Source organism: Ruditapes philippinarum, unplaced genomic scaffold (assembly GCF_026571515.1).
Source record: "Ruditapes philippinarum isolate M1 unplaced genomic scaffold, ASM2657151v2 ctg1797_1_1_1_1, whole genome shotgun sequence".
NCBI classification, from domain to species: Eukaryota; Metazoa; Mollusca; class Bivalvia; order Venerida; family Veneridae; genus Ruditapes; species Ruditapes philippinarum.
In genome coordinates, this window is record NW_026858597.1 from 107816 (window position 1) to 122983 (window position 15168).

The 15168-nt window shown below is 35.9% G+C and overlaps 1 protein-coding gene across 1 annotated transcript; it reads left to right on the forward strand.

Moving 5' to 3' along the window:
• The first annotated feature begins 1787 nt into the window (after positions 1–1787).
• On the forward strand, positions 1788–14442 carry LOC132753692 (26S proteasome non-ATPase regulatory subunit 5-like). The gene is made up of 8 exons (XM_060744188.1): positions 1788–2005; positions 4595–4739; positions 5475–5607; positions 8877–8980; positions 9362–9614; positions 10089–10280; positions 11828–11937; positions 14009–14442. Exons 1-8 carry the CDS (start codon positions 1833–1835, stop codon positions 14405–14407), a joined length of 1509 nt encoding a protein of 502 aa, XP_060600171.1. The 5' UTR covers positions 1788–1832; the 3' UTR covers positions 14408–14442.
• The last annotated feature ends 726 nt before the right edge of the window (positions 14443–15168 follow it).

Sequence of the window (15168 nt, forward strand, 5' to 3'; positions counted from 1 at the left end):
AAATTACATGTATAACAAATCATATGTTTTAAGACTAATTGCAACACTGATATTCAATTCAATGTTTATTTGACTTAAACAATTTGAAACAAAAGAGTTGCCTTCCTGGATTTGAACTCAAGACCCCTCGGCCACGGTGAAGTTACATGTAAAAGGCCTGAAGAAAACCATATTATTCTAAATTAGGGTTTGTAACCCTTATTTTTTCAACGCTAACTGTTGTTTAACACAGATGTTAATAATCCTGGAGCTTATTATAAGCATGTATATCTATCTATAAAGGATAAAACAATATTAGAAATCTTCGACCATTCGGGAATTATTTTGCTTGAAAATTAATGCGCCTGTCATTTGATCATCTTTACGCAGTGATCTCCCCTGAATTTTTTCGGCGTAAGTTTCTGACGACCCAAACAAATAAAAACTATTACAATAAGCTATGAAAAAATGCCACATTGTTTCCAATTTTACGTGTCGTCTGCTAGAGAGATGTCATACCTGTAAAAAATGGAATAGTACATGTACATGTCGGAGGGAAAATGCAATGTCGCCGTATGTAATAAAAACACATAAATTGTATCTAAAATGAGTTATGTTTGTTTGTTTGTTACATTTTACGCCTTTTCCCAACAGTATTTCAGTCATATAGGCGGGTAGCTACCTAACCATCGTTCCTGGAGAGTTACACCAGTACTACCTTCCTCCGCGCTAAACTACCAAAGCATCTCCCGGGGATCAAACCCACGCCAGAGAGGTGACCTGGAGAGGTAACTGGATTAGAAGTCATCGACTCTAACCCCTCGACCACGGAGGCGTATAAAATGAGTTATGTAATACTTGTATGTATTGTCTGTATACAACATATCAAAATTAGTTAATATTAAATACTATATTATATCTGTGTTTAATTAAAAATAGTCTAGCTCCGTGAATGAATTTTATTTTAGAAATTAAAAAAAAAAACCTAGAATGAATCTCGCTGTTACAGTAAGCAGAAGTAACTCGAGGTAAATCCGTAACGTACTGGCTAACGCCCGTATTTAGCTAGGTTTTCGAAAAGGTCAATTAACCAATCATGTACGGTTAATAGATCACATGCTCCTCCATGTAAAGAAAACAGGTCACGTGCTCCTCCATGCATCAAAAATTAAATGCGTACCAATACCCTGCGGGCTCCGGTCCGCAGGGAACAATATTAAAAATCTTCGACCATTCGGGAACTACTTTGCTTGAAAATTAATGCGCCTGTCATTTGACAATCTTTACGCATTGATCTCCCCTGAATTTTGTCGACGTTCAAGTGTACATATAAAGGGAAGCAAGTGTACATATAAAGGGAAGTAACCGCTTCAAAAAAGTGGACTACTTTAGGCATTTGAAATTAACAGCATTAGGCTCGGAAATTGCGCTACCATTATTTGTTTAGTCTGATGAACCAAACAAATAAAAACCTTTTGAAGTTTTCTTGATATTATGTACCACTAATTAGCAATTAGATATACATAAATAACGGATTATTAATTAAGGATTAAAGTGTCTTAATTGTTTGTGTGCCATCAATCAGGTACGTATATTAACATATCATACGTACCTGCATCAATCAACCAATATAGTACAATTTTTTAAACGATTTTAAGTATGAAAATTCTTTTTTAAATGTCATAAAAAGGGCCAAAATGTCTAGCGGAAAAGGGTCGAAACGTCTAGGGGCCGATTTTTGCACAGGGTCCGATTTGGTTTAGGGCCGAAACGTCCTAGCTGTTTGCGTATGTACGGCATTAGTACGGTGCAGGTACGGCGACGAACAGGGGAAATTTGTGAAATATACTAAAATGGCTGCCCCCATGAATTCGCTTATTGATTCTTTGCCAAATGCAGAGGATAAAATCGAAGTTCTGTCAGATTTGAAAGCTTTATTAGGGAATTTACCTATACAATCAATATCGTCTGTTGTTGCAAATGTATCTTTCAACAGTGTTTTTGACTGTCTTTCTACAGATAACAGGTTTGTTCTACAAACTGCTTTGTCATAATTTCCCCACCCACACTTCCATAAATGTTTATCTACTGTAAACCTGTTGATGTGCTTTCACTTGTTGTTGTATTACTATCCAGTGAAAGATAATTGGCTCATGAATTCCAGGATCGTTTTCAAACCCGCAAAGCGGGGCCGAGTTAGAATTTTCTAAAAATTATTTCACCTGTTCACTTACACATGTACACAGTACAGTAACAGCTAGCCTAAACAGTGCATAATTCTATACAAGTTGATGGCACACAAGCAATTAAGAAACATGGCAATGCTGGACAGGTACCTAACTTTGTCCTGTCAAAGTTTTGTACCCCTCCATAGACTGGTTTTTATTTTCTTTGTTAAAAAGTGTGATTTGTGGCCGGAAACTTCTAGGAAACAAGTTGAGCTCCACACCCCAATTTTTTGTGGAATCATCAACCTTTTGTAATCTAGTTATAAACCCACAGCCATGAGGAACAAATGACTTGAAGTTGGTGACTTTGACCAATTTGCTAATCCTCCACTATGGAAGCCATCAGCATGTTACGGTACCTACTTGACGTGCATTATATGCATGATTTTGTAACGTGACTGTTTATCTTCAATCTTATTAATACAAACATGATTTTAATGAATGTCATAGGTTACCAAGTACTAAGTGTTACTGAAACTTTTGGCATGCACTTTTCAAGTATTAGATTAATAAATAATAACCACAGGCTAATATTTAAGGTGTCTGCCTCAACCTTAGGGTATTTCTTAGGTATTCTGTGTCAGGGCTCTCTCTGCGTTTTGGGATTTTGGGGAACAGTTCCTACACATTCAAAAGTGAAAATGCTCATGTAATTGTACATAATTTATTTTGCAAAAAGAAAAAACTCAATAAAGTATTGTTTGAAGGGAATTACAGTCAACCCGGCCCCAAGTTAACCCGGCCCCAAGTCAACCCTGCCTCAAAATTGGTCAACCCGGCCCCAAAATTGGTCAATCCGGCCCCACAGTATTTTTATTTGGTCAATGCGGCCTCAAAATTGGTCAGTGCGGCCCCAAAATCGGTCATTCCGGCCCCAAAATATATATTTTCAAAGAAAACTATTCAGGTCATTTTGTTGTATGATGGAATAAAAACATTTATTATTGATTGAATATTATGAACTATAGAACAATAGTAAAAAAAAACATGAACTGGCATAAAAGTGTCAGTAAATTTAATTGTGCCGATTAAGACTTTAACAGTTGAATACGCAATAGTGATAATGAATAATTATATAACATCAACAATTATATGTACATCAACATTATTTCAGATGTGATAATCAAACAGTTTAAAAAGGTATAGCTGTGAAAACAAATTTCTTTAAATAAGTTGGTAGTATCTTTCATGTCTTTATTCGATGTAAATTAAAGATGGTTTCGTGAGTGTTAATGCGATAATTAGGAAGAATGGCATAGAATTTCTAGTTAAAAGGTTTGTATAAATAAAGTTTCCAACAATCTTTTTTTCAGTACTGGAATATTATTAAGTCTTCTAAAAATTGATAGTGTTTTGTGTTTAATCACTTTATGTCATTATGACTGATAACTGTATTGATTGCGGATATATTGTGCGTGACAGACAGGAGGCAGTGACCTGCGATACCTGTGATAGATGGCAGCATCTCTATAATTAATCTTACTTCAAAAAACTGTTCATGGAAACACTTTAGTGTGCTTTTGGTCATTTCTGTTTTTTTTAACATACATGATACAATAACATAGTAATGATTTGAACACATTAAGGTTTCTTTTCCATGATATACTCAATAAAAAAGTTTTGTTTTTTCTTAAAACTTCCATCGTAGAGAGGTTAAGGTTCAAGACAGACGTCATCTATTTTCGCGACGGTAAAAACAGTAAACTATGCATGTGTTGCTTGTTTGTTAATATTGATAGTTTTTATATAACATAAATAATTAAAGATATCAGCGTTAAACTTTTGTTGTTGTTTTTGTTGTTAATTTTTATTTCATTTGTTGATAAGTGTTTATATTTTAAAGCAAAATAAATAATAAAATAAATGGGGCCGGGTTGACCAGAAATAACATTGGTTTGGGGCCGGGTTGACCAATTTGGGGCCGGGCTGACTTGCGGCCGGGTTGACTTGGGGCCGGGTTGACTTGTACCGGTTTGAAGGTATCCTCCTTTTGGCAGATACAGGCTGGTAAAATTAAAAAAAAGAAGGGGAAATTAAAAACAAACAATAAGAACAGTATCAATACTGTTTTGTTCCAGGAGGTAGACTCCACAGTGGTTGAAGACTTATAGTAAGCTTCAAGTTTGCATAATTATAAGAGTTAAAAGGAATATGGTTAACCTATAGTAGTGATGCTCTATCCCCATGAGGTCTGCTAGTTTGTGAACATCAACAGTTTCAAGTGGACAAGTACAATGTAAATTGAAATTGCCAAAAAACCAAAACAAAATACATTCCATTAAATTGAAAAAAATGATATCAATTAAGTACTTAAAAGCAAAATAAAGTATATTTCTAAACAGTATAATTAGCGTGTTTGTTGTGACATTCTTGCACTTAAATTTCAGAGAGCAGTTAGAATTGTGTTGTGATGTACTGAACAAGTTGTTAAAGGCTCTCCCTCCTGATATTGTACTGACCCAATTTCAAGATGAACTTAAGTCGGGGTTGACCAATGAGGAGCCTGCTGTAAGAAAACTCTGTATATCAGAGGTGAGTTAACCACGGCAGTATGTTTTGATTGAGGTTTTCTTTAAAATACCACAATAAATAAAAAAAATCATCATCTGCTTAGCTTTAAGTGAGTGCTTTTAAGTTTTAAATAAGAAAATTATGGGATGAAAGAAGTAGATTTAGTGTAAGCTGGTCATAGGAGATAACTATTATTATATACAGTAATTTATTGTCTCTAATAATATCAAAGTAAAACTACATAAAAATAATGAATAACCTATAAGTAAAATTGTTTGTTACAAAGTTTGAAGAAAGTCTTTAAAGACATTGTAACAACATTGGTAGAAAGCATAATACTCATAATGAGCATTAAAATATACAAAAACTAAAGGTGGTGAATTAACATATATGAAAGTATCCCATTTATAAGGGCATAAATCACTCACAATGTTGAGCTAGCTTTTTCACTGACAGGGTTTGTGTGCTGAATATGTTAAACATTTTTAAATATGCTTACCCCCTGATAAGAAAACAAAGATGAAAAAATGAAATTTTAAAAAGACATCGCTAGTATATATTAAAATAAAAGAAATGTATTGTCATTCACAATGCATGGAGTACCTGCAAAATTGACTTAATTAAGTTTTTGTCACAGTATTTTATATGAATGGAATAAGATTTTTTTCAGTGCATATTAGATAATGTATGTTGACTATAAATGTTAACATGCTAAACTTAACAATGTTAGATTTCTGTGCTCTTTGTTTTTGTTAGATTGAAAGATTGAGCCTAGAAATGGTGACTGTACTTTTGCAATATGAAGAATTGGTGATCCAAGTTGTCAAATGCATGAGAGATGATGTCTTAGAGGTGGCGAAAATTGCTGGAAATACCTTGGTTAATATAGGTAACTAAACATAGCAGAAACATTTTTTATACCCACGCACAACAAAGTTGTAAGGGGGGTATACTGGAATCAGCTTTTCCGGCTGTCCGTCCGGCCGGCCGTCCTTCCCGCGGTTTTTTCTTGTCCGCCCAATAACTTAAGATTCCTTTGACCCTTAGTCTTCATATTTGGCATGGAGGTTAGTCATGATTAGTAGATGACCCCTATTGATTTTGAGGTCACTAGGTCAAAGGTCAAGGTCACAGGGGCCTTGACTTCAAAAAGCTTGTCCGCCCAATAACTTAAGATTCCTTTGACCTTTAGTCTTCATATTTGGCATGGAGGTTAGTCATTATTAGTAGATGACCCCTATTGATTTTGAGGTCACTAGGTCAAAGGTCAAGGTCACAGGGGCCTTGACTTCAAAAAGCTTGTCCGCCCAATAACTTAAGATTCCTTTGACCCTTAGTCTTCATATTTGGCATGGAGGTTAGTCATGATTAGTAGATGACCCCTATTGATTTTGAGGTCACAGGTCAAAGGTCAAGGTCACAGGGGCCTTGACTTCAAAAAGCTTGTCCGCCCAATAACTTAAGATTCCTTTGACCTTTAGTCTTCATATTTGGCATGGAGGTTAGTCATTATTAGTAGATGACCCCTATTGATTTTGAGGTCACTAGGTCAAAGGTCAAGGTCACAGGGGCCTTGACTTCAAAAATCTTGTCCGCCCAATAACTTAAGATTCCTTTGACCCTTAGTCTTCATATTTGGCATGGAGGTTAGTCATGATTAGTAAATGACCCCTATTGCTTTTGAGGTCACTAGGTTAAAGGTCAAGGTCACTGGGGCCTTGACTTCAAAAAGCTTGTCCGCCCAATAACTTAAGATTCCTTTGACCCTTAGTCTTCATATTTGGCATGGAGGTTAGTCATGATTAGTAGATGACCCCTATTGATTTTGAGGTCACCAGGTCAAAGGTCAAGGTCACAGGGGCCTTGACTTCAAAAAGCTTGTCCGCCCAATAACTTTAGATTCCTTTGACCTACAGTCGTCATATTTGGCATGGAGGTTAGTCATGATTAGTAGATGACCCCTATTGATTTTGAGGTCACCAGGTCAAATGTCAAGGTCACAGGGACTTTGACTTCAAAAACTTTGTCTGCCCAATAACTTTAGATTCCTTTGACCCACAGTCTTCATATTTGGTATGGATGTTGATCATGACTATAAGGTGACCCATATTGATTTTGAGGTCACCAGGTCAAAGGTCAAGGTCTCAGGGACCTTGACGAAAAAAAGCTTTTCTTCTCAATTGCTAAAGAATGTCCTGTCCGCAATGTAGTGATTTTGACATTTTCACATTTGAAGCATGTAGAATACATAACTTAGCAATGCACTGGCTTAGTAACCTCAGATTTGGCAGGGAGGTTGTCCTTGAGCTCTAAATGGCCTCTGTTGATTCTGACAAAGTGGTATGCGGGGGTATTCACGCCATGATAGTGGCAGTTCTAGTTTTATCAGCATGGTGTTGTACCTGGAAATACTCTGGTTAATATCGGTAACTGAGCACTTCAGTAGAAGAAGATAATGTAGCATTTTGGGAATATATACCGTTGGTAACGGAAAATGTCTACATGTATAACCATTTTGCATCTATGTATGTTCTACTTTAGATTTGGATTTTATATGCCCAAAGACCTAGACGTATTATGGTATGGCGTTTTTGGTCCAAACTATTGAATTTGAATAGGGGGACATATAGTTATGTTTTATGGAAATGCAGTTTATTTATCCACTGCAATTCACTCATTATTATCCTCCGCCGATGGAATCGGGAGGGGGATATAGTTTTGGCGTTGTCCGTCCGTCTGAATTTCGTTTCCGGAGTAGTTCTCTGCAACTACTGGCTGGAATTCAAAGAAACTTTATGGGAATCATCAATATCAAGAGGAGATGCGCATATCGTCGGCTTGTTCCGGTCCGACCCTTTAACTCAGAGTTATGGCCCTTGATTAGTTATGTAGTATGCATATAGAGTAAAAATCGTTTCCGGAGTAGTTCTCTGCAACTACTGGCTGGAATTCAACGAAACTTTATGGGAATCATCAATATCAAGAGGAAATGCGCATATCGTCAGCTTGTTCCGGTCCGACCCTTTAACTCAGAGTTATGGCCCTTGATTAGTTATCTAGTATGCATATAGAGTAAAAATCATTTCCGGAGTAGTTCTCTGCAACTACTGGCTGGAATTGAACGAAACTTTTTGGGAATCATCAATATCAAGAGGAGATGCGCATATCGTCGGCTTGTTCCGGTCAGACACTTTAACTCAGAGTTATGGCCCTTGATTAGTTATGCAATATGCATATGGAGTAAAAATTGTTTCCGCACTACTTCTCTGCAACTACTGGCTGGAATTCAACGAAACTTTATGGGAATCATCAATATCAAGAGGAGATGCGCATATCGTCGGCTTGTTCCGGTCAGACCCTTTAACTCAGAGTTATGGCCCTTGATTAGTTATGACATATGCATATAGTTAAAATCATTTCCGCACTACTTCTCTGCAACTACTGGCTGGAATTCAACGAAACTTTATGGGAACCTTCAATACTAAGAGGAGATGCGCTTGTTCCGGTCAGACACTTTAACTCGGAGTTATGGCCCTTGATTAGTTATGCAGTATCCATATAGAAAAATATTTGTTTCCTCGCTACTTCTCTGCTACTACTGGCTGGAATTCAATGAATCTTTATGGGATACTAAGAGGAGATGTGCATATAGTTGCCTTGTTCCAGTCAGATACTTATAACTCAGATTATGGCCCTTGATTAGTTATGTAGTATGCATACATCTCATTGGCATTTCCAGATTTTACTATTTAACACAGAGTTATGGCTCTGTTATTGCCCTGAATATTTATCAAGTTCAAAGAATATTACTGTTTATGCCATAATTAATATATAAATAAAGCCTTATGTCTTTAGTTGTTGTGTTAATAATAACCAGTACTCGGCGGGGGATATAAATTCAACGAATTTGCTTGTTGATAGAGTTATGCCCCTAACTGGTTGGGCTTGAGACTGATTGCATACATGTAAGCCTATTGCTGACTCTTGTGGGATACATTTTATCACTATTTGTAAATAATTAATACCTATAGCTCTAAATTTGACTGATATGTTACACGTCTGAGATTTAAGTGTTATTTATGACTCCCCTCAGATTATGCCAAACAAACTTGAGAGAAACAGAGACCCTAACACATTTGAATTATTTTTTCTCACTAGGTGGCAGCACTGGTGGTATAACTACATTATATGGTGGGATGTTAATGTCAGCTTTACAGGATGTACTCTCATCCAATGATACTGTACGATTCAGAGTATATGAGGTATGTTTTACCAAAGGTACATTTATTTCACTCTAATAGTTGTAGGTTCGAGTCCAATCAGGGACTTTGTTTTGTCTCATGTAAAGAAGCTAGTATTCAATCAGCTTACAGAAGATTGTTGGCTCTATTTAGGTGTCTGCTTGTGTCTAAGGTAATATAAAAGATAATATATAAAGGGACCGATCAAGAAGTTATTCCCGAAAACCAGATTGATTGTTCCCTAAGGTTGTAATGCCAACGAGTTGAACAAGTTGAAGTCTTTTTCTGCCAGTAAATCAGGTTACAGTCAGTCTATATAATAAGTTTTTAAACATTGATATTCATATTTTTACTATTAAATACACTTGCATATTTGTTAATAATATGTAATTATTAATTCAGGTAATTGTCACAATAAGTTGCCAGTCTGTTGCCGGGTTACACAGTTGTTCTGAGAGCGGGTTACTGCAGCAGTTTTTTAATGAACTTCATCGTGACGATATACTCGTGCAGCTCAATTGTCTCGAGCTTTTGTCTGATCTAGCCCTCGTGGAATATGGCCTAGCTTACCTAGATCAGCAAGGGGTATTGGCCACCCTGGAAAACATGATGAGATCATCCGAGGCTGATCCATTAGCAGGATTTCTTATACCTGGTACTATCTTATTTTCATTATCATCACAATTATCATTATCCGCTTCATTATTAATGTTTTTATTTTTTCAATTCTAAGTACCAATCATTCCTTATTATATGTCCATGGCTGAGTGGTTAAGGTCAATGACTTCAAATGACTTACCCTTCACTGCTGTGGGTACGAATCCTGACAGGGGTTTTGGATACTTTATGTGTGGAAGCTATCCATATCCAGCAAGCTTATGGAATGTTGATGGTTCTACTCTGGTGCCTAGTAGTGCCTGAAATAATGCATTGAGGGGCATCTGAGTCTACTCAATCAGTAAAGCTGGAAAGTCACCATATGACCTCATTGCTGGTGAGAGTCAATGTTAAACCCAACAACAACAACAAAAAAAAAACAACAAAAAAAAAAGAAATAATAACAGCAACTACACTTAATAGGGATTGTATTTTCTTTAAATACTAGTAGTTAGTTTGTTTTTTTTTCCAGGTTTGATAAAGTTTTTTGGATGCGTTGCAAGAATTCATCCAAAGGAGGTGATGACAAGCAATGAGACATTTGTATCAACAGTGTTTACCAACCTTTCTTCTCCACAGAGTGACTCTATGCATAGTTTGGCTATACAAACTGTAGGCTTCATTGGGAGCTCTGTTGAGGGAAAGTTGGCCCTAGAGAAACTAGGTAAATCATACAAGATATTTATATTTGATGCATGCTGAGGCTATAAATCATATTTATTGTACATGTGAAAGGTATACGGGCACAAGATTGTGTTGCCCTCTGACTTAAGAATAAGGAGTATAGGGGTGTTTCTTGTACATGCATGGCTACAAGTTTTCAGGCATTTGCCTCAAGTTCAGGTTTATTCTACTCTTGAAAGCTTTCTCTTGCAATATAAAACCAATGGAAATAATACTAAATTCAGGATTTTTGTGTCGCCTCTACAGAGTAGTGGCAACATATAGGGATCACTTCTCCGTCGTCTGTCTGTCTGTCTGTCCGTCCGTCCGGACTACTCCTCATAAACTACTGGTGCAATTTCATCCAAACTTTACAGGAATGATCAGTACCAAGTCTAGTTGTGCATATTGTCAGCATTTTCCGGTTCAATGATTTTTGTCAGAGTTATGGCCCTTTGATAATTTTTATTATCCCCCGCAGATGGAATCGGGAGGGGGATATATTTTTGGCGTTGTCCGTCTGTCCGTCCGTCCATCCGTCAGTCCGAATTTCGTTTCCGGAGTAGTTCTCTGCAACTACTGGCTGGAATTCAACGATTTGCTTGTTTTTAAAGTTTGTCCGGACTACTTCTCTTATACCACTAATGCAATTTCAATGAAACTTTATAGGATTGATCTGTAGCTCAAGTCCTTGCGCATATTGCACTGGTTTTCCGGTTGAATGATTTTTGGCCGAGTTATGGCCCTTTGATAAAAAGGTGTTTTTTTCTGTGTGTTGCAAGATACACAAAAGCTTGTCCGGACTACTCCTCATAAACTACTGGTGCAATTTTATCCAAACTTTACAGGAATGATCAGTACCAAGTCTAGTTGTGCATTGTCCGTCTGTCTGTCCGTCTGTCACAAAATTTGTCCCAACATGAAATTGGCCATCATGAGGCGACACATGTGATTACTGATCGCTCTTGTTATGTACATGTACATACTTTGTTGAAGAATAAGCTTTTATACAAAATACTACTGTGGTAAATTGTTTGTCCTGTTTGTGTGTCAGTGCACATGAAAGCCGACTGAAAGAACAATCGACATCATACCTATTTATTATGAATGCATATTGAAGCAGCTTTGTCCATTATTAAAAATAATCCACACAGTATTGAGAATCAGTGTAACATTCAAAACTTAAACATAAAGGTTAAGTTAATAATAATTGAAGTAAATGGTCACACATTTATAGAAAGCTATAGAGCAAGCTAGAAATGTACCTTTCATTTCACTGTTTTGTCAGTCTATGAATATAGATAGCATGAGGGTAGGACAGGACCACAATAGGACAGATGGACAAGGGCAAATGTATATGACCCCCCCCCCTTTAAATAGGGGCATAAAAATTATCAATTGTTTCTTTATACACAAGTGGAAAAAAAATAAAAAAAATAATATACTTTCACATTTCTGTATGACAAATGTACATGTAATATATAGTAGATTATAGTTATAGAGATAGAAATGTTTTAGAATATTACTCTATCTCTCTATATATGACAGGTAATAAGATGGATACAGGTGTAAAGTGTATAGGTAAAGCATTGAGAGAGACCCAACATGACACAAAGATTGTTGTTCTACAAGCACTTTCAACACTCCTCAAATTAAAGGTATACCAAAACTGATATAATTACTAATATATTATAATATTACTAATATATACTTTTTACTATAGAAGTAGCAAAATTGCCTATGATTTCAACTGATTATGAGTGTCACATGACAGATTATGAGTTTGTGGCCTGAGGCGGAAAACTCATAATCGGCCTGGTGAACACAAGTACATGCACAAACTGAAACAATGACATCACATTTTATGTCCCCAAAACCACAGGCAAAAGTATCGGACCTGGGAAGAAAAAATATGACTAGATTGATAAAAAAAGACCTGTGTTCATCTTAAAAGTGTCCAAAAAAACCAAAAAAAATGTATAAATGACCCCCTTTAAAAATATACTATAAGTTACTGACGGTTGTGAGTGGTCCAACTTAATGTATTTAGTAATATTATTTAGTAAATTCAAGTAATTTTGACCCGTAGTCAGCTGACATACATGTATTAGTCTATGTTTACGTACCGAATTGTTGTGCCGCAATTATGTCTACCAAGGATTTTTAGCACGAAGTCGCTCGTTTCCTGATAGATATTTCATGAACGGGAAGGGCTAGAGACTTGGGGTTGGTCTCATTTTGAAGCTTTATATAAACGTGAAATAGTGATAAAAGGTTTTTTTTAATTGTCTGGCCAATTGTTTTCACAACGGCCCGGGAAATGAATCCCTTGCTCGTAGGCTCGAATCTGGAGTTTCCGGCCTTCTCTTAACTTATAGTATATTTTTAAAGGGGGGTCATTATATACATTTTTTTTTGTTTTGTTTTTTTTTGACACTTTTAAGATGAACACAGGTTTTTTTTATCAATCTGGTCATATTTTTTCTTCCCAGGTCCGATACTTTTGCCTGTGCCCAAAACAGCTACATGTAAATGTAAAAGGGCAATAAGTTTTAACACATATTTGGTCGCATCTCGGTTTACCTGCTTTACCTGCTTTCCTGGATTACAAAATTTTCCACTAGTGACCGACTTCTAATCCCACACAATTTCTGAATCAGTGGTGAGATAAATGACCATTAGACTCAGTGACCTGCATCAGTTGTCACAGAGAAATTTTGGCCCTGTCGAGGATCGAACTGGCTACCCCTGGATAACTTATCTGATGTTTTTCCTAATGAACTAAACAGCACCTTCTATCAGTAAATAGAAGGTACATTTAATAAATATTAAATCACTAGTATTTATCACTTCAATTGCCAAATGGTGAAGGTCATTGATTTTTGATCGCTTCCACCAAGATGTTGGTACAAGTTCTTCTAAATACTTTGGTCTTTTTAACAAGTCAAGAGCTTGCTTAATATCATGGAAGATAATTATGTGGTACTGCTTATGTGTTGGATTGCACCAGGAATTTATACTAACATATTTTATGGAGACAGTGTAGTTGCTAATTTTAGATTTAGATTCATAATGCTGACAGAATATAACTTTACTTTATGACCTATGTTAAATGTATGAGTCTGGGCAATCTGTATTTTGATAAAAACACTGCCGTGAATTCTAGATTTGTCATAATTATGTGTGACATTGATCAGATAATCTATAGATAGACATTTCTTTATCAAAGGATTATAAAATGTTATTTGTAGGTGAATTAAATCATTATATGAAAGCATTGATCATGGTTCAATCAAAATTAAGTTTTGCAGCTTGCACTTTATTAAATAATGACATTGCCCGACAGAAATTAAGTTAAGAAGTTTGTTTTTCGTAATTAGATAGCTATATTGTTTGTGTTAATAAATAAGTCATTTTATAGAAATGGAGAAATAAAATGAACAAGATTTTGAAAAAAATAATAAAACTTATCATTTAAAAAATTGGTAAAATTTATCGTCAATATTTTTATTGCGTGAAATCATCAAATTATATTGAACTGGTGCACCATGCCAAACATCAACTTTAAAGAAATTATTGGTCATATTTTTTTGACACCACTGTAAAATGGTGAAATTTACAAGCACCAAAGATAGAATCACATCAATTTGGGCTAAAACAGCAAAATATGCTGACCCAAAAATATCATGAAGTACGGTATGTAATTTGTTTGATTTGTATTTCAAACAGGTTCCTGATCAAACATCGGAGTTACTGAAGCTAACAGAATGTTGGTACAGCCAGCTAGGAACTCGAACCTTTGACTACCTTATGTCACTGGCAGACCAACCTTTCCCAGATCTACGCACCGCCCTACTCAGTTTGTTCAACTCGTTGGCATTACAACCTTGGGGTCAAAATATAATGAACAATCATCCTGGTTTTCGGGAATACCTTCTTAATCGGTCAACTGAGAAGACGAAGGAAGGAAAAGAGGGGAAATTTGCTGTTATTTCAACTTTAGCCAATTCACCAACTTCGGCGGAGATTTTTGGATCCCCGTACCTGATTCATCTAAAAGCTTATTGTAGCCAGGGCGCTTTTTATGTTCAGGCACAGGCAGAAGTTGCCTTGGAAGGGGATTCGTGATAGAAAAAACAAAAATAAATACAAGCAAAACTGTTTTTTCATTTTTGTCCTTTTCATTACCATTTATATGTGTATAAAAAGATCCCTGTTTAATGCAAATATTTGCCATCAGTGTTTATGATAAAGCTATTTTAAAGGACAATGACACAAATTTATTAAGTTACAAGGCCTCAAGCCCAATACACACATAAAGAACTATAGTACAAGTATACATCTATGGATGTTACAATTCGGACATGTTTAAGACATAATAAAGAATACATACAGCAAAATAACAGCATTTTATCATAGAAATAGTACAGGATTCATTTAAAGGAACTTTACATATCAGCAAAATAAGTATTGACAAGTCCTCACATAAATTTAGATTTAATACATGTATGTCCTTTCAGATTTATTAAAGGGAATGTGTGCCTTCGTGGCCTAGTGGTCAAGGTCTGACTTCAAATTACCTGCCCCTCACTGCTGTTGGTTTGAATTTTGACTTTCCTGTCCACCTAGCTTACTGAACCTTCAGGTTATCGCTTGTACTTGATATAATAAGTGTAGGTCTTTTGGGTGTCTTCTTTCTCCAGGAAAGCTTGAGTGTCAGTGTATGACTTTACAATATAGGTGTGACTTTAAACTCCAACCATCTCTGTCAAAATCTATGCACCAGAAAGAGTATCTCTATGAAATTATATTGTAAAGAAAGATGTATTACATTACATGATTTTAAGTCCTTCCAAATCTATTTATATATATGGCAGTGGTGTACAAAC